This window comes from Mauremys reevesii, linkage group 3 (assembly GCF_016161935.1).
Source record: "Mauremys reevesii isolate NIE-2019 linkage group 3, ASM1616193v1, whole genome shotgun sequence".
Lineage (NCBI taxonomy): Eukaryota > Metazoa > Chordata > Testudines > Geoemydidae > Mauremys > Mauremys reevesii.
The window spans coordinates 67,142,487-67,166,220 of record NC_052625.1 but is presented as its reverse complement, the minus strand read 5'-3'; the positions used below and the strand labels follow the sequence as shown (position 1 = coordinate 67,166,220).

The following is a 23,734-nucleotide window of genomic DNA, read 5'->3' as shown; positions in this document are numbered from 1 at the left end:
GGAGGTGCGGGGAGGTGCGGGGAGGCACTGATCCGCAGGGCTGCTGACTTATTACTGTGGCTCTTTGGCAATGTACATTGGTAAATTCTGGCTCCTTCTCAGGCTCAGGTTGGCCACACCTGCCTTATGCCATAAGATTGTGAAATCAAACACACAATAACTTCAAAAGTTAAGGTCTCCAAAACAACATGAAATCAGTCATGCAGCAAATGGTATTCTTTTAACAAAATAAAACCATAAAGACAGGAATCAGAATAATTGCATACTTTGCACATACATAGCTCCCTTCATCTAAAGACCGCAAACTGCTTTATAGAAACATTAAATAACTGAAAGGGGCATAATGAGTTTGAATCAATTTTTGTCATTTAATAGTCACTCTTCAATGTTCTAAAGAATATTTCTCTCCCCTGTTGCTGTGTGAAAGACCCCCACAGAAACCGTGAAAACTCACCAACTGAAATCCTGATCCAGCAAACATTTACATATGTGCTTAACTTTTGCACTAAAGTCAATGGGACAAGATGTGTGTAAATATTTACAGGATCAGGACCAACAGTGAAATTGACTATATAAGCAAAGTGTTATCAAATGCACAAAGTAAACAAACAGGAAAAACAGAGGAAAAATATCATCTCTTCCAGTTACAGTAATTTTAGGCGTAACCCACTATTGTCACAACTAACTAATTCCAACCGAAAATGGTTTTTAAATTGGCTGTCTCCTTTTAACTCTCACAATACTCCTGTGAAGTAGGGGCTCAATATCATTCCCATTTTAAGAATGAAGAAATTGAGGCACAGGGCTTGAGGGACTTAACCACCTCACACAACAAGTCAGTGGTATCCAGGAATAATAAGCTCAGATCTCAGCTTCCATTCCTATGCTTTCACAGATTTCTGGCCTACTTTACAGAACAGGGGCACATTCATTAATCCCTGAGAAAAATAGATTTATTAGGTTCAATCTGGAATGGAATCAAAGTGCTCTTTTCACATTTCTAATTCTGCCAGAGAAATGGCCATTACAGTTGCCAAAATATAAATGTTCACCCTAATATTTGGATTTCAAGGATCAGTGGCTATTGATTTTTTGGAACTTTTGCCAGTTACTAAATTATAACAAACAGGTAGAGGAGATACAGAAATAATTTTGAAGGGGTAAATAAATTGGTGTTTGCAGTACATTCTCACACACAACATTCCTTCACAAGTCATTTAAAACTACAAACTGTTCTCAAAACTGACACTGGCATATTGACAGAAAAATATACAGTTTCCTAAACATATAAAGAAGGACTCACATTAGCCTGATACTGCTCCAGTATCACATGACCTGGAAACTCTGGCTCAGGAACTGATGCAAATTTCTTGATAATGTCTTCAAGTGCCTGGAGACCAGCCATCCGCAGCTGGTTGCTGTGATCAGTTGCAGCCATGAATGCCATACGGATGAGGTCGGAGAGATGTAGCACTAAAAGATCATCTGAAAATATAAATAATAAAGCTATTAACTAAGTTAAAGTTATCCAACTGATGTCCATATACAGACACTTGTAACTATTCACAAATTTCTAAAAGGGAGAGTATGTTATAATATGCAAATTTCGCCCAATCTTGAGAAAAAAATTAGTTGCGTATTTTGAAAACAAATATTTAATTGAATATACTTTTGATTATTAATATAAATGATCACTTCAGATTTCTGAAATGCCTGTTGTGAAAAACTAAGTGTTTGAATTTGAATCAAAGTAAAAGGAAAGGTCATGAGAAAAAATTGCTCTGAATGCTAAAATACTTCATTCATGTCTGCTTTGAGAACATTTTGCAAAAACAGATTTTTAATGACTTGTTCCTCAAGCCCACAGAAAACCTTTAATTCAATTGCTGTTACAATCTTATGCCTACAGTGACCCCTGCTGATAAAGGAACATCTGATCAATTCTAAAACTCAGGTACTGTAGCCAGCCACTGAGTATTTCAGGTAATAATAATATTTATTTGGGTGCAAATGGGGTTATGCCCCCACTTCTTTGGGACAAACAGCTGCCTCCAGACCCTGGGTAAAAGAAAAGTGTGTGACGAGGGGCAGAGGAAAATAATCCAGAAATCAGTAACATTTCTGTGGGGACTTTTCTTCATTTACATCCTAATCTTAGCTTTTAATGCCAGATATTGTAAGTAATTATTTTTAAAAAATGAATTTCCTTAATTTATTAAAATGTGATATTGAAAAGGAGTAATAAAAATCAACAGAAAATAAGTAAACCCTACAGATGTTATTTTCAAGTCTCTAGATTTTAAAAGAGTTTGTAACTGGTTATGCAAGAATATCTGTGAAGAATATAATGTGAGGAAACAGCACACTATTACTGAAAAATTGCTTACTCTCTCATTTTTACCATATAATTATAAAATAAATCAATTGGAATATAAATATTGTATTTACATTTCAGAGTATACAGAGCAGTATAAACAAGTCATTGTCTGTATGCAATTTTAGTTTGTACTGACTTTGCTAGTGTATTTTATGTAGCCTGTTGTAAAACTAGGCAAATAACTAGATGAGTTGATGTACTCCCTGGAAGACTTCTGCGTTCGTGTTCCCGTGGTTGAAAACCACCGTGTTAGAGTGTAAGGAGACTTATTTATTGATGTGTGGGGTCTGTCAGGGAAACTGGTTTATGTGGTGATGAAGACATGTAAAAGGAGGATACCTTAACTGGACATTTCTTTGCTTTTAATAGTTTGCATGGATAGTTGCTCCCCTTACTCAAGCTTACCTGTTCTTTAACAAAGTTTTCTCTTTGTGGGTATCTAATACCCTTAATATATCTCTTTACAGTTAAGTTAAACAAAAACACATGCAAATCCTTTAATTACTTTTAGGGTTTCTGAGTTTGGCTGAACGGGCCATGGCCAGATCAAAGTGAGCCTTATTCGCATTCTCACACAGCATGATAATTCGACACAGGCAATCGGCAGCAAATACACGAGTGGCCCAGCGAGGAGCCACAGAAGGCTTCGATTTATCCTCTTCACCCAGAGTGGTAAACATTGTGTCATCATCCATCTCATCTTTCTTCTCCAATTCTTCATCCTTTCCTCCTCCCAAAGGAGCTGCAGTGCTCATGTCTACAACAGAGACACAAAGTCATAAGTTAGCAATTCCACTGTTAGTAGTAATTTTTCAGAAACAATTTACAATGTGAAGTTGTCAACTTTAACAATCCATTCAAAATTAAAATGGAGACTAACTTTTCTATAGAAATTATGGCATTTGAAAATGGAGAAGGGCACAGTAAAGGAAGAAACTGAGGTTATATGGCCAAAGTAGCCATTACACTCTTTAGGAGAAGCATTTTAATAGTTCAGCATTATAAGATACAGGAATTGTTGCCAGTCAACTGCTAAAAGCAGAGGCCAAGAAAGTGGGTTATCTATTGTAATGCTCACCCTTTAAGAACTACCTATGTATACAGTACCAGATTTACTTTAAAATGTGTGTGTGTACATAGGCTATTTAAAACTGATCATATTTGCCATTTTCTCTTTCTGAACAAGTTAAAATATTACAATCCAAGATATAGGTGATAAAACTAAGCATGGATACCTATCCTACGACAACACAAAAGAGCTCTAAATGAATGTTATCAAAAATAAATTAATTCTAAAGATATGATGTCTTATTATATGAATGTTGTCAAACACTTACCACTGGAAGCTGCTAGGACATCCTTACATAGCATTAGCCAGTGTGAAAGTTTTTCCACTGCCAGGGATGAAAGCATATGTCCCAAGGTATCATGAATATCAGAACACAGCTTTCGATCAGTCTCCCGATCTAACATTCCAAAAAGAACCCCCTCAAGGCCAGTCTCTGTTATATTAACTCCTTGATGCCGGCAATGACTATCCCGCCGAGAACCAACTCCTGGTGCAAAAGGGTTAATATCTGTAAAATGAGAGACTTTTCCAGTAAGAAACTGAATCATATTTGTGCCTTGAAATTAGGGCAATAGCAGTACTAGAAAAGGACATTCTGCATTCACTCTTAGTTGCACAGATCACAAACACAAACGCATTACTACAATTTGTTGTCAATAAATTCTAACAGTTTAATATATTAAACTTTTTAGAAGTTAGATTCTATGAGCTACTGAGCATCTCCCATGAAATGATAAACACTGTCAATTACCATTAAAGTAAATAGGAGTTGAGAAGAGCACTCAACACTTTGCAGGAAATGCTCAGCATCTAGCCGCATTGGATCCTGGAGAATCTCTTCTTAGTTAAGTCTTAATTGTGCCCCACAATACTAGAATGCACATCATTCTGTGGCAGAGCGGAAAAATTGTTTGTGTGATAATCCGTTGAAAGAAGGCAACATCAGCACCAGATTAAATTTTTAAAAATTTGAAAAACATTAAGTATATAACTACCAGCAGACAATTATATACTTACTATGGACAGCTTCTGGGTATTGAACTTTTTCCTGGACCATTCAAACAGATAAGTAGGAATCATAACTCATTTGAGCAGCAGCAGCAGCAGGATAAAATTATATATGTAAAAATTGGGGCAACTGGGAAATCCGACTGGCTACTAAGGATGTTGCTAACAGAACAAGTCAAAACTGAATATCCTACTCACAGTATACAGGATCATTATGCCCTGTGATGGGGTCTATCAGGTCTCTTCTGCTCCCTGCTACAGGAATCGGTGCCCTAACAGCCCCTACGTACAGAAAACCCAGGCTGCCAACAAGACTTCATCCTCCAGAGGCCTAAAAGAGCCAGGAGGAGATGCTGACTAATCAGGTGCCAGCACATCAGTTAAAAAGGCTTGCCTGTGCTTCTCCGGGGTAGTGGCAGGATGAGATAGAGCCAGAGAAGTGCTATCCCAGAACCTGAGGGCCAGGTCAGAGGCTTGTCCTCAAGCACTACAATTAAGATCTTGCCTTTGAAGTTATGTTTGTTTGTTTAAAGGTCCAGACAGACAAATTCTGAGGTTATTTTTATTCAGCAGTTTTAGACTGACCCCTAAATTTATAGCACAGGCCACTTGGCTCTGAGCAGCTGGCAGTAATTTGTGGACTAAGGCAGGGAGCACAGGAAATGCCATTCTTGGCCCCGTAAGAAGCACTATGAGGCAGCCACCCATACTCCATCTCATCCCCTCCGTGACATGCCCATTTTCAAAACCAGCAAAAACAATCAGTAAGAGAGAGGAACAATTTAGTACAGGGTTTCTCAAACAGAGGTCGCCGCTTATGTAGGGAAAGCTCCTGGCAGGCCAGGCCGGTTCGTTTACCTGCCCCGTCCGCAGGTCTGGCCAATCGCAGCTCCCAGTGGCCGCGGATTGCTGCCCCGGGTCAATGGGGGCTGTTGGAAGCGGCGGCCAGTACGTCCCTTGGCCCACACCACTTCCAGCAGCCCCCATTGGCCCAGAGCAGCGATCCGCGGCCACTGGGAACCACCATCGGTCAGACCTGCAGATGGGGCAGGTAAACGAACTGGCCCGGTCCACCAGGGGCTTTCCCTACACAAGCAGCGACCTCTGTTTGAGAAACCCTGATTTAGAACAACATATTCTGGGGGGAAATTCCATTTCTAATTTGTTCTCAATATTTAAGAGGCCAAGGCTACTGTCTTTACTTTTAGCTGGAAGTATGGAAATGGCAAGAAACTCCAAAGGAGGATGGGTTTTGTTTTTGTCCTAAAAAACTCACACACACAATATTAGAAAAGGACACATGCGGGTAACACTTACTGACACCACTATTCTCTTTGTCGCCAGCATTTTTTGCTAAGCTCATGGCATATTCACACACTTCTGCTGCTTCCCTCTGCACAAGCTGTCGCAAACATGCCACTGCAGCCCGACGGAGCAATAAATGAGAACTGCACAAGTGAACCTGCAATCAGAGCCATTATAAACTGGTAAATTGCTGTGTCTTTAACTGAATCAAAACTGTTAGTGATTAATAACAGCCTCTTGCTCAGCTAAATCAAGTGTAGGTCATGTAAACAGTTACAAAGTAATGTTGCACTTCCACAGAAAGTCAGAATGCAAGAAGCTGTTTGGCTGAAAACATTAATTAAAATGGATAAGTCCCTTAACTTACTGAAGGGCGTGCAGCTAGGTACCCAAACACGATCACGCCCTTTGGAAATGAACCTCTGCCTATCAGAAATACTTAAGAGAACTACCTGTACCTGCCCACTGCATTTGCACACAGATCTTGATCATCTTTCTCCTGGAGAACAAGCTTGTTTAATTTCTTTCTGAGCTTAATATAATGAGAGAAATTCTGTTCTATTCCTCTGTGTTTCCATAAAGCAGCTATTGCCCCCTGCAGCACTGAAGATTCTAAAGAGTTTAATTAGAGGCAGTTTGAGTGTACTGGTTCCAGGTGGGGTTTATTAGCATCCCAGCATGTTGCCCCATCTCCCAAATGGAAGCACAAGTCGGAAATTTAAAAAGCAAAATTGAGAAATCTTATTAATAAAGTTTATTATTCAAGATTTTAAAATGTGAAACACAAATTAAGCCTCACAGACTGCAAAAATGAAGCCAATCAGGAACTCTGGAAAATCTCTTCGCCTCTCTCCCATTTCAGCTCTCAGACAAAGAGACCACACTTTCACAAATACTCAGCACTAGGCCGCTGCAATTGTTCTCAGATGTTTATCTGGAAGTCTGGGCACTTCATTGGGCAACAACAGCAGAGCAAGCCCTCTGGTCCTTGCAATTCTAATGAATTACTCTAGAGCAGACCTTATTAAGAAGAGCTGTGCCTAAGTGATGGGCTGAGGAGAACTAAGAGGTTATTTAGATTAGATTAGCACCAATGCTCTAGTCCAGTTTACAGCATGCTTTAACATTGGTTACAAACTCTGAATACTAGGATCCTGTATTCTGCCAGTGACAGAAATTACAATTTTCAATAAAATGGCCACTGGCAGTCACTGAATCACTCATGACAACTGTCATTAAAAAGTTCTATGTTCAAATCTAAACCACAGTTTATACCACATATGTCAGTAAGTACTTCTCAACATGAGAGCTTCCAGATTTCTGTGCTAAGTAACATTTGCTTGTAATATGCTTTGAATCACCTTGAGTACAAGTAAATATTTTTCTTCCAAAAGAGTTCTGCAAGCGCCCTACTTTTCTTGAGAGGAAGTAGCTGTACAGGGAACTGTATGTTCTTCAAGGGAGGAGAAAAAGAGTGCTCTTTTAGAAACTCTAATCCCGAGTTACCCCAGGGATATATTTTTTAATAAGCTGAATACACATTTGCTTTCCCTCTATTAGCTTGCTACAAGAGTGGAAATTGCTTTCCCAAATGAAAGGTCATAGGGTGTACAAAATATTTAACACTAGGTCTTTATTTAATTAATGAATGTCTGAAGGTTTCAATCTTGAAAAACAGACTTTAAGAGATCCTCTAAGTATCATCTTGAAGTTGTTTCAACAGAACTACAACAGAGAACTTTAGGATTTAAATTATTGGAAAGATTATTCCCTGCCTTTAGTTTTTAAAAAAAAAAAAAGATGATGATGATGATGATGATGAAGTATAGAGGCAGGAAGGAATCTGAAAAGCATTATGGAAGAGATTGGTTTAACTTTGATACATGGTGTTGGTTCCAAACAGAAGACAAAAGCTTGTCACTGTTTTCTCCTTCATTTAATGGGGTAGGATTTTCAGCCAGACTTCTATTCAGCCACCAAGTCCACATTTTACTTGTCCAAACAGCTGTGGGAGCATGTGCAAAGCCATTTTCAGGTAGGCTTATCATGGAAGAACAAGACTTTGGAAGCAAAAGGGAGGGAAGGAAAATTAGGTAGTTGAGGGTTTATGATGGAGCAGGGAAAGGACAGCAGAATGGCATGGAAAAAGGATTTTAATCAGCAACAATTACACCTTGGGTTAACTTAATTGTCTATAATATTCCCACTGGGAGTTTTAGTCATAAAGGAATTGACAGAGAGAATTATTTGTCACAGGATGTGGTACATATCAGCCTGTTATTCACACTTAACAGAAGGGCCCACCTACATCTGTGCTGAGCAATACCTTTCACTTGGAATTCTCTGCACTCTGATATATTACATGGTATGGGTCATGTGGAATAAGAGTGCACCAGTTACGCAAGACAAGGGGACATGTGCTACGGGGGGCGGGAACTCTAAGGAAAAATTGGACAGCAGATTACACAAACAGGGAAAGTCCCAGTTTCAGCATAAATAGGCTGGGGAGTCCTTTGGTCATGATCAATCTTTCAATTAGATCTGTGAAGAGTCTGGGATACAGGTGGCCAGGGATGGCTTAAAGGGAGGGTCTCTCTGAATGTCTGAGCAGAAGTATACTTAATTCCAATTTATTTTTTAAATTTTCAGCTAATAGTTTTATTTAGATCAAATTTTGGATTTTACAGCCCTTGCATCACTTCCTGGCTTGAGGCAGGAAAGTTGGTGCCGTGTTTATTGAGACAAGTGACAATACTCACCTGAGCAGCAGTGGAGGAACTTGGGGACAACAGCAAGACAGACTCTGCCTAGGACTCTGATAGAAGGAGCTATGCCACGTTCCCCACATACACTTCCTTTCTAAGTAGCCATAGGAGATAGGGTCCCCAAAGGTCTCCTCTTTTTCATTTGTTATTTTATATGCCTAAGACTTATTATTGTGTATTCTTCTCCTTTCCAAGCTAAATAGTCCTGGGGCCTGATTTTCATTTAAACTAAGGCCACTTTACACCACTCTGGCAGAGTAAAGGGATTTAAAGTGAACCTAACTATAATCTAAGCTCACTTTAAGGCCCCTCTACACACCCCAGAGCAGTGTAAAGTGGCTGTAGTGTAAATTAGAAACAGGTCCCTAGTCTTTTTAATCTTGGGTAACATTTTCAAAAGTGCCTAAATGATATAGGTGCCAAGTCCCTTCATTGATTTTCAATGGGACTTCTGACTTGGGAGCCACTGAGTGCTTCTGAAAACTTTGCCCCTCAGCGCATATGTATATTCTCCCATAGGCTGCTAGCCATTTCTCTTTCCTTTCTGCAGGCCTTAATGCTGATGTTTCCAGCATTAGGGATGTAGGACAAGACAGACATATTTTACACTCACACAAAGGCTGGGAACCAGACTGGATAGGTTGACATGGCGGGGTGCAAACATGTGAAGTTGCTGAAGGCAGGATATGGCAGCTGCCTGAACAAGAGAGTCTGAGTGATCTTGTGTGATCGCACATCCCACCAAGCATGAAGAGCGGATTGTTGAAATAGTAGCTCCATTACCTAAGAGAATAAAGAATCCTTAACAAAGCAACTTTTTTGTATAACTGTTATAGATTTTAACCTTTTAATCACAAAACTTCAGAGATGTGAAGTCTTTGTAAATTACATACAGCATCATTCTTCTAAATACCTATACTTGAAGTTAACAGCTGTATTACTTCAAAAGGACTCTGTATATAGGGTTAGAACTCGCTTTCCATTTTAGCCCAATTTTGACACTTTCCCCCTTAAAGTTCCAAAGCAATCAGCTAGCCCCAAAAGTCCTTTAAACCTCAAATTTTACACAAGTGATCATTAGCCAGAAAAATGCTGCAGACATTGTTCGGTTAGTCATTATTTCTCAGATATGGCACTTGTTAAAAATGAATTAAGTTTCAGGTTTTGGAAATCTATTTCAGTTAGTAGTCTTGGATAAGACTGCATGCATAGACCATTTCTTACAATATCAGATATAAAATTTTAGAGTTATTTGCTATGGATTTAGTTTTAAACTCTGAATACTTGTCACATTTTGGAAGACTTTATATTTTTTGCCAGTTTTGGAGCAGTTTAATATATTAATATACTGGTGAAGTTTCTTAGCTCCCTCAGTTGCATCACTTGGATTCAATAGGTTAGAGACTACACAGAATATTTGATTTAAAGACTATGTTGTCTTGCATTTCAACAAGTACCATTCATCATCTTTACAGCACAACTATAATTACAGCAAAATGTTGTCTTTATAAGAAAAAATTCTGAACAATCTACATTTGTATATACTTTTTAAAATATCTGCTAAAAATCAGTAAGGAAATTCCTAGGCAAAAAAATTAAGATACAACTACAAGACTGTAGTTAATAAACATATTCAAAAGGCAGGGAATTTATAATTGAGTTTTCACTACCAGCCTCATCTATGGCACTTTATCAAAGCCCATACCATGTATATCCACCAAAATCCCCTTTGCACCTTAAAGAAAAACCACCATACTTCATCTTTATTTCCAGTTTGAACCACATACCCTGAGACACCACACTGTAAATATGGTCAAGGTATAAAGACCTGAGAATACTGAGACTACCTCATTACTGGAGTTAGATAGTTTTGGCACCAGTTCATATAGCCACCTGCAACACATATGGCAATTTCCTGCAATATCTTTGGGAGTTCTTACTATATTACGCTTATGTATCATTGTGAGACAGGAATTGTATGCAATTCCACAGGGAGGGTGACCACATATCAGTGGGGAGTGATTAGGCAAATTCACTCAGGTCTAACACCTCCCAAGAAGTACCACCACCTGGAGAGGCTCACATATACTAGTTCAAACTGGATTCCCCAGAGACCAACAGACAAAGAAAGGAGTTTTGGAAAAATAGCCTGAGTTTAAACTATCTCAGGGCCTTCTATCTGATCTAGCTAAGAGACAGGACCTTCCTGACCAAGGTGAGTCTGGCGATGGGGGAAATCCTTGCGAAGAGCTAGAAGGGCTGACACCTACCAGAGCCTAAGGCTAAGTTGGGGTGACCTTTGGTAAGCTTTTTAGCATGCATATAAGGGTTTTTTTATAGCTTTTATATATTTTTTTTCTGTAATGCTTTCACCTTTAGCAAGCACATTTATTCTTAAGAGCTGTGTGGTAACTTGTAACTGCTGGTGATTACAATTTTTCACAGCCTTCAGAGAGAAAGCAAAGTGCAGATGCTGGACTGTTTAGGCAGTCCTGCTTGCTGGAGATAGCACAGAATGGGCAAGGAATTGTGTAGCCTTGAAAGTCCCCTGTCACGAGGGAGAGAGATGAAGGTCTTTACCCAGGAGAGTTGACAGTTGAGGAGCTAGAAGCCTAGAGTGGGTGCCCTTGAGGGCTCATGGAGGAGGAAATACAGGTGCAGTTGCCCTGAACTGTGTCACCATCAATACACACAGTGCAGATGCAGATCTACAGACCCTACACACCAATCACAAATGCCTCACTATCTGCCACCATGCAATACTTTAACAGCCAGCTGACGTTAAGAAAAAACAGCATCTATCCTATTTATAACCGTAACTTTATCTTAATTAAATTGCAGATTAGAACTTACCTTGCAGTTCAGGGCCAACCGTAGTTATTATAGCCCCAAGACATCGGCCCAAACACTGATGTACTTCTGTATGCGATGGTGGAACCGTCAAGAGCAGTGTAAGAACAAGAGACAGAGTAGGCTCCACATATCCCCGGTACATTGGCCCACTAGAGTCCACTATCAAGGCAAGTGAATGGAGAGACCAGGTCTATAATAAATCAAAGAGATTTTTGGTTTTGAGTCATACAAGTTTGTTTAGTTTAGAGTTTTGAGGATTTATTTATATAGTGGCTATGGCTCTGACCACCCTTGTCTAAACATTTCTATTTTAACCCTCTGTTTTAAGAATGTCTTCAACACCCCACAATCTGGAACATTCACTTCTGGGCTGAAATTTCCCAGGTTTGGTCTTTGCTTGCAGGTGAATTTTTGTTTGTTTAAATAAAAATAGCTAAGCTGTTTGAGAATGAGAAGAAAAGGATGCATGTACTTTTTCCACTATATAAAAAAAATTGACACATTTTTGCATAGTTCTAAAGCCAAAACTGGGGCAGAAGGTTGAAATTAGACACAGAAGTAAGTAGTCCTCAAGAAGAAGTGGTAATAAAGATAATAATTGGAGATATACCAATCTCCTAGAACTGGAAGGGACCTTGAAAGGTCATTGAGTCCAATCATACAATCATAGAATCTCAGGGTTGGAAGGGACCTCAGGAGGTCATCTAGTCCAACCCCCTGCTCAAAGCAGGACCAAACCCAACTAAATCATCCCAGCCAGGCTTAAGCCTGACCTTAAAAACCTCTAAGGAAGGAGATTCCACCACCTCCCTAGGTAACCCATTCCAGTTCTTCACCACCCTACTAGTGAAAAAGCTTTTCCTAATGTCCAACCTAAACCTCCCCCTCTGCAACTTGAGACCATTACTCTTTGTTCTGTCATCTTCTACCACTGAGAACACTCTAGATCCATCCTCTTTGGAACCCCCTTTCAGGTAGCTGAAAGCAGCTATCAAATCCCCCCTCATTCTTCTCTTCTGCAGACTAAACAATCCCAGTTCCCTCAGCCTCTCCTCGTAAGTCATGTGCTCCAGCCCCCTAACCATTTTTGTTGCCCTCCGCTGGATTCTCTCCAATTTATCCACATCCTTCTTGTAGTGTGGGGCCCAAAACTGGACACAGTACTCCAAATGAGGCCTCACCAGTGCTGGATAGAGGGGAATAATCACATCCCTCGATCTGCTGGAAATGCCCCTACTTATACAACCCAAAATGCCATTAGCCTTCTTGGCAACAAGGGCACACTGTTGACTCATATTCAGCTTTTCGTCCACTGTAATCCCTAGGTCCTTTTCTGCAGAACTGCTGCCCAGCCATTCGGTCCCTAGTCTGTAGCAGTGCATGGGATTCTTCTGTCCTAAGTGCAGGACTCCAATCCCCTGCCTTCACTAGCAGGACCAATTTTTTTGCCCCAGATCCCTAAGTGACCCCCTCAAGGATTGAACTCACAACCCTGGGTTTAGCAGGCCAATGCTCAAACCACTGAGCCAATGGAAACAGGTTTACATTTGATAATGTTAGGGCCAATTGAAATTCTCAGCTTGCATATACAATACATTTTGCACTGAGTTTTCTTTCTGATCTCTTAAAAGTGCAGCTAAGGAAGGCCACGCTGCTCACATGTAGTTAATGTAGCTGCACTGGAGAAAGGTAGTGAAAGGCAGAGCCCTGGCCTCATTCACTAAACACCCTGTAAGATACACTATGGATGAAGCAGGGTGCCCTTGTCTCATTTTCTACAAAGCTTGTAGGGAACAAGTTTCAGGACTGCTAATGTTCACAGGAAAAGGACTCCCTTCTCCTGCAGGCTGCAAAGTGTGCAGGACAGTGTGTTCCAGTGGCATTTACCAAAATAATTTTACATTATGATTTTTCCCCCACTCAAAAAAAATGTGGGAAGTTCCATAAAAAGAAAAGGGACTATCCTAAGAGGAGGTTACAGTTGCACAGTTAAACATTTAAGTTAGCTGGCCACATTGCCTTTATTCTGCTCCTACAGTCTAGTTACATTATCACATAATCTCTCTCAAATATATAACACTATTTATTCTACAATATTAGATACTAATGTTGTATCTTGTAACTTTTTTTTTTCATTCTTTTTACTGTTTCATTCTATTTATTGTAACACTGCAGTATCTTTTTACTGATTTAGAGGGAGGATTTTAAAGGTTCAAACGGCAGTGTTACATGCCTAATTCCCATTTAAAGTTAATGGGGATTAGGCACCTAACTGCCATTTGTAGCTTTGAAAATCTCCCCCTTTGATTTCTTATATTTTTATACTGTAGTAAAAATTTAATATTTCACATGCAGCCTGAACTTTGTCAATATCTAACTTTTGAGAGCTTAACTATGGAAATTTATGAGGGTTGGTTTTATACATACATTTATATTAATCACTAAAGAAAGCAAATCTTGTTTTTCCAAGTGGCAAACTATGTTTAGAAAAACTTCTATCAATCCTGTCTCCTCAGAAAGAGGATTACCTCTACTCCATGTTCTCTAAAGTTAATAATTAAAACAAGGCACTGGTGCTCTGCGGTTCCATGCAACTGAGGTAGCAGAGGATGGGGGTCCAAGCTTAAAGTTCTGAGCCATTAAACTGCCTCTTTCTGTGGGTGAGACACACCTTCCTGCTGATGAGGCATAATAGTCAGTAACCACTTCAACTAATAATTTACTCTGGAGTAATGGGGAAAAAGAATGAAAAAAATCTCCTGATATGTGGTGCAGTTACACTATAATCTTTTGAAAATAATATTTATAGGCAAGTAATTTTCTTTTATTCAAAGTTTTTATTTATATCTTTCTCCAGAGGGTCTTTTATTATGTTATTTAACTGCCTTTGTAGACTTCATTGCCCAGGGATATCATGAATGCACCTACTTTCTGTGAAAGTAGAATGAATTATATTGTAAAAATAGAAAGGATTAAAGAAATGCTGTATGTACCTTTAAGCAAAAGTAAAGAATGTTAAAATACAGGTATCAGGAAAAGAAACATTAAGGCATAAACAATGAGTCCACTTAAGCTAATGGTGAAACATTAGCCAGAGATTGGTAAAAGTTAGTAAGGAAATTAACTATGTATGTCTAGCCTCCGGTAAACTTGTCAGATCTGCTCCCTTTGTCATCTTGTCAAGTTCGCTCCCTTTTTATTTGTATAAACTGAGGTAGTGTGGGTCTTGCATGGTGCTCACATTATCTGGGTGTTATTAGCAGAGCGCTGTGCTAATAAAACAGAGTGGTCTGACAAACTGTGAGTCCTGAGTCTAACTTTGACATTTCCTTTAAGATTCTACTTTAACTTACAATACATTTGTTTTCCCAATTGTCTTATAATTGATTTTAATTCATTAAAATTCTATAGAATAGAATAACTTATTTACATCTTGAGATGACTCAGCATAATTAGGCACTTGCCTAAAGTAACTGTGCAAAGTCAGGTTAATTTGTTGTTCAGCACACTGCACCATAAAGTCCCTAAAGAAACTGTATTTAGGACAAAAAGATCTCTCTCTCCCATTTAGACTTATACTTCTTGGGACATGGCCTGACTATTTTCTCTTTTGTACAGCATTTTCTTTGCTGTTAACAGTGATACATTAATCTTAAACCCTATAGAATGGTTTCAAAATGCTTTTTTGTTTTATACCTGGACTTCAGGTGAGGTCCCATCTTGTGCCAACGCCAACAGAATACTGACACTGGTTTTCAGATGCTGTCCTGAACCTATTCCACCCACATAACGATGGAGACAGCCAAGAGCCAACGAATGACCAGTTCTTGACACAACATCTCGAGCAGATTTTAACCTATCAAGATTAAAGCATAAATCAAAGTATTTGCTAGATTTGTAGTTGAGGCAAGGATTGTTCAAGTGTCAGAAAAATAACAAACCTCAGCTCCCACCTGGACTATTTGTTAACTCAAAAAAAGTAGAGACTTTCTGGGAAGATATCATGAAAAAGAAAGGAAAATATTTAAAACTTTCTCATTATTAACTCCTCATATTCAGTTGCTTGTAAAGTTATTCTGATTTTACTATAATTCTTTTCTTCTCTTCTGGGAAGTATTTATTTCTGACATTTTAGATAAGGAATATTTTTGTAACCGACAGGACACATGATTCTCTTGAACTGTCTACTCTTTGCTTGATGTTGCAGATCACAGTACTCTGTTACCCAGAAAACTCATTGCTAAACTATTGCAAAGGTTAAACAATCAAGAATGAAAATATGAAGAGACATGGTGGAGGACTGACGGGAGTGCAGCTGAATCCTCTGATATAGTGCCAGCTCACTTGTTAAATCTTTTTAGATCCCACTGCTTCTCACTGCTATGAGTTTTATCCAAAAAAACAAGGGGAAAAGTAGCAAGACTTTGAATCACCAGATTACGCATGTAGTGACATGATAACTTTTCTGATGGATGCTTGGCAAGATTTGAGCCCCCGCCATCCGCTGCAGTTATGACAACTGTAAATAATTAAGCTGTTAGCTACAATTGTTCTCCAGTAGTCATGGAGAATGGGTACCTGTAAAGAAGGAAGTGAAGAGTAATTTCTCTTCTTTCTGGGTGTAAGAGCTTAGCACTCTAGGCAATATGCAAACATATAAAAATAAATAATAAAAGGCCTCCAATAGATAATACAAGAATTACTTGGAGTAAGGAAGCAAGTCACTGTTGGCCAACAGAGAAGCCAACTCCTATGTGCTGAGAAGAGGTGTTGATGACATGCGGCTACCAATATGCATTGTTCTGGGAAACCCCACACTTTACACACACTTAGAGTCAGCCGTGTTTATTTTATCTGAAGCAGTTTCTTCATCCTTAAATAGATCATCAAGAACTATTCAACAATATTGTTCCGGAGTCCAAACATTTCAATCAGTCATTGTTCACTCTTGGTAACAGCATATGAAACAATTCAGGATCTGTAAACCTGATTAGGCCTCCCAACCCAAAGTGGTCAGGCATGAAGGAAATATACTTAAAATTATCATTATCTTATTTAGCAGAGACATTTTCTGAACATGTTTGAATTCTATTTTTATTTCCTTTCTTGAGGCAAAGTGACAACAACTTACTTGTCAAAGCTGAATTGAGCCATTCTGGCGATGAAAGTTGCTTCTCCAACTACCTGAGCCATTCTGCCAAGTGCCTCTCCTGCTGCACATCTCAAAATGGGATTAGGATTGTCAAGGGCACCCATAACCAACGTCAAAGCAGATTTGCGGACTTCTTCTGGTCCTAATGTGCTTTTATTCTCAGCTAAACCCTATATAAACAAATGGGAAAAAATATTTGACCAAAAGAAATAAAAGTATGTTTTGACATCGGTTGCTGAAATCAAATTTAACACAGTTTAAACTGATATTTTTACAAGAAGACAATTCACTAATAAGACAGGCTACGTAATTTTTGAAGTGATGTCTTGTACACAGCTGGACATATCTTACAACTCACACCTTGAGAAACGTGTTTAAATTTCTACTTCTCTCCCTATTTTCCAAGGGTTTTTTCTTTTTTTTTTTTTTAAATAAGATTAAAATAATGTTACATGTTAATACAAATAAAGAAACAAAATGAAGACTACACGAACACCCAACTACCACCAAAACAATATTCTGCTTCTGCCCCAAAAACCAAAGCAACTAGTTTCCTCCAAAACCAACAGCAATAGCATTGCATGGTTCTTTGCTATTTGTTTTCCATGAGCCAGTTCCAACAATACAACTTGATGGGTTGGCTCCTCTCATAGATCAGGCTGGCAAGGCAACGGCCAATGAGACACTGCAGTCTTCACACACTTAACTTCACCTCCTTCCATCACTCATTCCCCTGAGCCCCTTACCAGCACATCAAGTGAAGAACTTCAGATCTGTAAGCTGAATCATTGTAACAAAACAACATAACTTCAGCTTATGATAAATCAGCTCTTCATGATAGTGAAAGATAGATAGGGTGACCAGATGTCCCGATGTTATAGGGACAGTCCCAATTTTTGGGTCTATTACCCCCCACCCCCGGTCCCGATTTTTCACATTTGCTGTCTGTTCACCCTAAGGATAGACATCTGCATTGTTGTCTCTAATATATATCATATGGCATGCTGCTTTCTGAAAGGGTATCTGATGGTCTAGGTTTTAGGGACTTGTAGATATAATGACTAAGGGAAGAAGAGACAGGGAAAAGAACTCCAGAAGTAAGCCCTGTATCACAAAATCATGCATTTGTGACCAGACTGGAGGAAATCAGAAATTTTCCCTGCAACATTCAGGTAGTCAGACAGAGGAGAGTAACATTTTAATGGAGACTTTGCCCAGATGCTAGTGCTGGTTGGAGATCATGTTAGCTTGTCCCAGTCTACCAAATAAGTGATTCAGGTTCAACAGCTAGCCACTGATTGCATAACTACAGTCTTGCAAATAGAAAAATCTGAACACTGCCTGGAAAAACTGCTAGAGCAATATCCCTCGAAATGAGAAAAAAAAAGAAAATTAAGTCTCCTGGGAGAATTTTCTTCTAATCTAAACTAACTTGCAATTGTAGGGTCCAGTTAGTCTCCAACAGCATTAAAGGGGACTAATAATCAATTTTGTCTTATCTGAAAAAGACCACATTTCCAATCAATGAACTTCTGGGGTCACTGTTAATGACCTGATGACACTGGCTTTCATCTTCATGGAGTTCTGAGCAAAGTCTATTCAGTACCAGGAGACAGACAGAGGGCATACACTGTCAGAGGAACAATGGTATAATTTCCCATCCCTCTGGCAAATAGGTTACTGGATGCTGAAGAGAATGAACTGACCCGATAGGTGTGGCATCAAAATCAGTACACCACAATTTAAAGTGTGTGTGGTAGGGGGAAGAAATCTCAGCAGGAGAGGGCCAAAGTCAGCAAAGCAATCTGTTATCCGTAGGGAAAAAGTTTCAGGTTTACTAGGAGTGGACTGTCCATGAGAAGTAGAAAAATCCTTACTTTGAAGACCGTTTATCTTCCAGTCTCTGCACCTGTGAAACGTGCCCCCAAGAAATCCCTCTTTGGAGTACCCTGTACTCCCACTGCTGCAGTCAACTACTTTGAAGAACTGTGAAAACAAGTGCTCTGTGAGAGTCTGGGGCAGAATGTCAGGGCTTGCAGAGTGGTCATAAGAAACTGGATGCAACATAACCACTGTATTAAGTGCATTCATGACTCTTCTCATCCTAATACTCCATGTGAACGAGGGAAATGATCTTCTCAACAGAAAAGCAAAAATTAATGAATTACAATTAAAAGTATTAATCTAAGGCTATGTCTACTTTTTGAGCTAGGGGCATGATTCTTCTGCTCATGTGCACACACTTGTGCTAACTCAATGAGAATCACACCCCAGCTTGAAGTGTAAACATAGCTTAAAACAGGGGTGGGCAGACTTTTTGGCCCGAGGGCCACATTGGGGTTGCAAAATTGTGTGGAGGGCCAGGTAGTGAAAGCTGTGTCTCCCCAAACAACCTGGCCCTCGCTGCCTATCCAATCCCTCACACTTCCTGCCTCTTGACTGCCCCTTCAGAACCATCCAACCCCCCCCCCCTTCTCCTTGTCCCCTGACTGCTCCCTCCTGGGGCCCCCTGCCCCTTATCTAACCCCCCTCCAACCCCCCCACTCCCTGACTGCCCTGACCCCCTAGCCACACCCACACCCCCTGACAGGTCTCCCGGGATTCCCATGCTTATCCAACACCCACGCTCCCCGCCCCCTTACCATGCTGCTCACAGCAGCATGTCTGGCAGCTGCGCCGCCTGGCCAGAGCCAGACACACTGCTGCACTGCCCTGCAGGAGCACGCAGCCCCGCTGCCCAGAGTGCTGCCCGCGCGGCGGCGTGGTTGGGGGGGAGGAGGGACAGCAGCAGAGGGGCTGCGGGCTAGCTTCTTAAGCCAGGAGGTCAAGGGCGGGGCAGGATGGTCCCATGGGCCAGATGTGGCCTGTGGGCCCAAGTTTGCCCACCTCTTGCCTAAAAGGAAGAGGCTGCTGAAGAAAAACCAAAGAGGGCCCGCCAAAACAACCTGGCTGCATACCTGGCTGCTACAGTTGCTACTGTATCCGTAAAGGCAGGATATAAACTGGGCAAGAGACACAAAAGGGCTGGAGCTAGCTGACTGGAAAGAGTGAAAATGGAAGTCTCATTTGCTGGCATCCTACCTAATTCACAAGAGAGAGGAGTCAACCCATTAACCTGCATTGTCATTATGTTAAAAAAAAAAAAAAGATATACCAGTGTTACTGAATTAGAGTTAGCTTTAACTAGGACACCCAGGTAGGGGAGGCTTTTATTCTCTCCCCTCACCACAGGATCAAACTCCATCAGACTGGAAAGCTGAAAATTTTAGGTGGTATGTCAGTGTGTTGCACTGCAACAGTCACTAAATTAAAGGACATTTTAGCTATATGAAGAAAACTTTGAAACTATTTTTCTTTTTCTAATCAAGGTAGCAGCAAAATCACATCTTAACACACTGGATGGGAGTGAAAATGCTGGATGACTGCAGCAGCCCGTTTGGTCCTCAAGTATGAGAAAGACAAGGAATATACTATTACCACTCAGAAAAAGAATCTAGTCACTTTAGGAAAAACACCCTTCCCCCCAAATTATAGGTGGGGAAATAATATGTGATCATGTAGTTAAAGACAGTAACATAACACACATGCACAAAGGAGCCGAATTAAGAATGCACAGGCAAACTTAATTCTGGCTTTTCCTAACTTTTGAATGCTTGACTTTGCAACCTTAGTAATGATCTTTAAATGTAGTTTTTGTGTTTAACATTTATATATAAAAGTCTATAAATCTGAGAATTTTAGTATCTGTCAGTTACAAATTTTTAAGCGGTTTTACCTTCAATGCGCTGAGAACAGCAGTGAAGATATTAAGCTGCACAGCTTGTTGGCGGACACCTTTAGCCTGTTTGACACATTCCGCAAAGTGATCCAACATTTGTAGCCTACAAAAGAACAATTAACATCATCACTAAGAGAGAGACTGCCAAAAAACATACTGAAAAGACACTACATTTTGCCTAAAGGGAAAAAGACCAATGCAAAAGAGAAAAAAAAATAAAGTAGTAGAAGGGTTTAAACAAGGCCCTGTGAATTCTGCTATTTGGCTGCAGAATGTATTGGGCCCTATGAAAATCTCTCCCTGTCTCACCTGGTGGCCTGAGAACATGCTGCCAGGCAGAGGCGGTAAAGACCTCTGATTGGCTCTCTGCTGGCTCTGCCTTGAACTCAGCCACAAACAAGAGATTGCCATTTCAGAAGAAATGATTGCTTAGAAGAAACAGCGACTGCAGACAGACTGTGCAGTATGACCAGGAACTGTGGGGACAGGAGAGAAGAAAAATTCACTTGCTTCAATATCCTCCACCTTAGACACAATGCCGGGAATAAGGAGAGTGCAAAGTGTAATTCACATTCTCTCCTTCCACCTACATGCTGCTGAGAAATTAGAGGGAAGGAGAATATGAACTGGCTTTGTGCCTCACCTTTCCCCCAGAGATGCCAGGGATAGGCGGGAATAGAGCCACTAGGATCCCTATTGGGGTAGCAGTGGTTTGGCACATAGGCTACAGAGTCTTTTCCTTCAGATGCAGGTAGACTTTGTCATAGTTATCCATGCCACTGCAAAGCTGAATTACTGCAAAGTGTTCTCCATGCTAATACACCTTAAATCAATTACAAAAATGACCTCACCACACATTAAGTTGAATTTTCAGGGCTGTAAACTAGGAAAAAGATCTTTTACTTCTAATGTGAGTACATGTGATATGGAACCCACTGAGAGACAATGAACATGGAACACCAGACATAGATTGACTTTTTGAGAGAACTATAATCCCATTAAATTAAAAAAGGAAAGACAACCATACACTGAATTGCACATTAACTTAGACTGACCTGTGTTTGTAAGAAACATGAGGAAAAACCACACCAAAGAGCGCCACAGAGGCATCAATGACTGATACTCCCAGGGGAAGGGGGCCTGGCACAGCTTCACCAGCTGGGATGCGCAAATAAATGGAAGATGGATCATGTTCCAAAGCTCCACTTCCAGATGCACTGTTTGGCTGAAGCTACAAATAACCACAAGATATTAATACCTTCTAAATACATATCTGCACATGCTTATACTGAACATACTGAACTAACCAAACTACATATGCAGCAACTTAGAACTACATTACTTACCAGCAGTTAGAATTCTCTAACTACACTCCTACATGCAATGCCAGGCAAATCCCAGAATGTTCAAAGCAGCTAACGGTTTGGTGTGAGCAGTCTCAGTACAGATGAGGTGGGTGAATTAAAGACAGAGTGACAAAATTTGGTTCTGACAGCTGCTCTGGAAGCAGTGAACACAAAGAGGCATTTCAGGGTAAAAGGTTAAATTGTCATTTCCTCAGCCTGCGCTTGAGGCGGAAAGGCAGGGTAAATCCTGTAAGAACTCAAGGAGTAATGATTCCCCAAACAGATCAATTTGTGTTCTAGAAATTGACTTCTGTGACATAATACAAACATCTCTTTAAACTCACCCCCTTATCCAGGTATGCCATCAAACAGCAGCAACCATAAGTGAAAAAAAGGGGAACTTTCTCATATCAAGTATTTATTGTTATTTAAGTGATAAATAATCTATGAAATATAGTTTGGGGCTAGTGCTTCTGTGGTCTCCTGGGCAGGCAGATCAAACAGAAACTGAGTAGTCACTGAGACCTCTTCATGCCTCTTTATACACCTGCTTAGATTGTAGTTCCATGCAGGCAGTAGGATGCATACAGCTCCAAACATTAAAAGCTTTGAACAGTGCTAGGTTTCATTCATCAGGATATGCAATTCCAAGACAAGGATCTATGGATGCAAGTATAGGAACGCACAATTATAGAGAAGAGTGAGACAATAAAACAGACTGCTCACCCCAGTAGCCTCAAAGATGAGGAGGGTTAGCCTGGGCCAACAAGAGAAAGAAGGTCCTTTCCCCTCCCACGCCTCATGAGAGCTCAGCTTCCTTGTGGGCTTGAGAAAGGGGAGGAGGCATCCTAACTGACTTGGGCTTCCATTGTACCTTTCAATCCAGCCATTGCTTCCTGTGCACCCAAGGGGAGGGTTTATAAACCCTTACCTCCACCAAGTGTACCATTCTATTTCTGGGAGCAACAGCTCCCCTGCCCCCTGAATATTAGGCTAGGGCTGGGTTTTGGGGCCAGCTATGGGCATCATACTAGTCACCTTTTAGGGGCTGAGGAGCTTTTCCCACACTGCCAGATTGACCTGGACAGAGAGGTATTTTCACCTTCCCCATGGCAGTCCAGGGACTATGTGGGCAGGTTAGGTTATAGAGTTCATGTTGTCACAACCTGACAGCATAAATATTGGAACTAGGGTTTCTGGGGTGCTACTGCACCCCTAGGTTTGAAATGGTTTCCAGTCATTTACAGGGCTTACAGGTTCAATGGCTCTCAGCACCCTCATGATACAAATTGTTCCAGCGCTCCTGCCTGACAGATGCCTAAAACAGAGGAGTTGGGACCAGAATTATGGGAAACATAACCCCTAAAGGTGGGAAATGGAGCTGGGCCTCCTAACATCTGGTACAGTGAAGGATCAAGCCCCTTTCACCCTCCCCTTTAAACTCTGTACAAGAGGAAGCCATTGGAGTCCCAGCATTAATGTTGAGACCAGGATAAAGGTTTTGAGTGAAGAGAGGGAAGGGCACTGAGGACAGCTCTCTTGTAGGTCATACTGATGACCCGTGCACTGGTTGAGTTATTGCCAGATAATTTCCCAGATTCATTTAATTAATAAAGTTGTGACCTAGTTAAACAACATTCCCAGTGTCTTGACTTTCTTCCAGTGATGTCTGGCACAAAACACAACTGGACCAATGTTAAGAGTTGATTATCTGCAAAAATTCATTAAAAGGGTCTTCAAAAGAAAAATTTCCCAAATTCTTTTAATTTTTCACATGCCTATAAATGTTTCCAACAGCCAAACAGATTTCCTTCAAAAATGTAAGTAGTTCCTCCTACTCCCAATAAGACTTTGTACGTCACCATCCAGATGGAAGGATATGATTTCACACTGTTGCTTTAAGAAGAAGAAAAACGTCCCTTTTTGATATAACACTAGTTGCAACATACATACTGTGACAACAGTTCCATTATAAACTCCGCTTCTTTTGCATTTTAGAATACCTCAGCTGGGGAAAAAAATTATGGAACTTATTGCTTAATCTAGAAAGGTTTAATTCACCTTTTAAAAGCAAGGATAGT

The 23,734-nt window shown here is 40.3% G+C and overlaps 1 protein-coding gene across 3 annotated transcripts in view; it reads right to left on the bottom strand.

The window, feature by feature from the left end:
* Positions 1-23,734, bottom strand: part of HEATR5B (HEAT repeat containing 5B) — an 85,114-nt gene that overhangs the window by 30,455 nt on the left and 30,925 nt on the right. For all 3 annotated transcript variants that reach the window (XM_039529299.1, XM_039529300.1, XM_039529301.1), the window contains 10 exons: positions 21,363-21,538; positions 20,305-20,410; positions 16,509-16,699; positions 15,074-15,233; positions 11,378-11,567; positions 9,138-9,307; positions 5,772-5,916; positions 3,715-3,954; positions 2,883-3,134; positions 1,304-1,485 (listed from right to left, as the gene is read on the bottom strand). In XM_039529299.1, the coding sequence (XP_039385233.1) occupies positions 1,304-1,485; positions 2,883-3,134; positions 3,715-3,954; positions 5,772-5,916; positions 9,138-9,307; positions 11,378-11,567; positions 15,074-15,233; positions 16,509-16,699; positions 20,305-20,410; positions 21,363-21,538 (1,812 nt within the window). The remainder of the gene's footprint in view (positions 1-1,303; positions 1,486-2,882; positions 3,135-3,714; positions 3,955-5,771; positions 5,917-9,137; positions 9,308-11,377; positions 11,568-15,073; positions 15,234-16,508; positions 16,700-20,304; positions 20,411-21,362; positions 21,539-23,734) is intronic.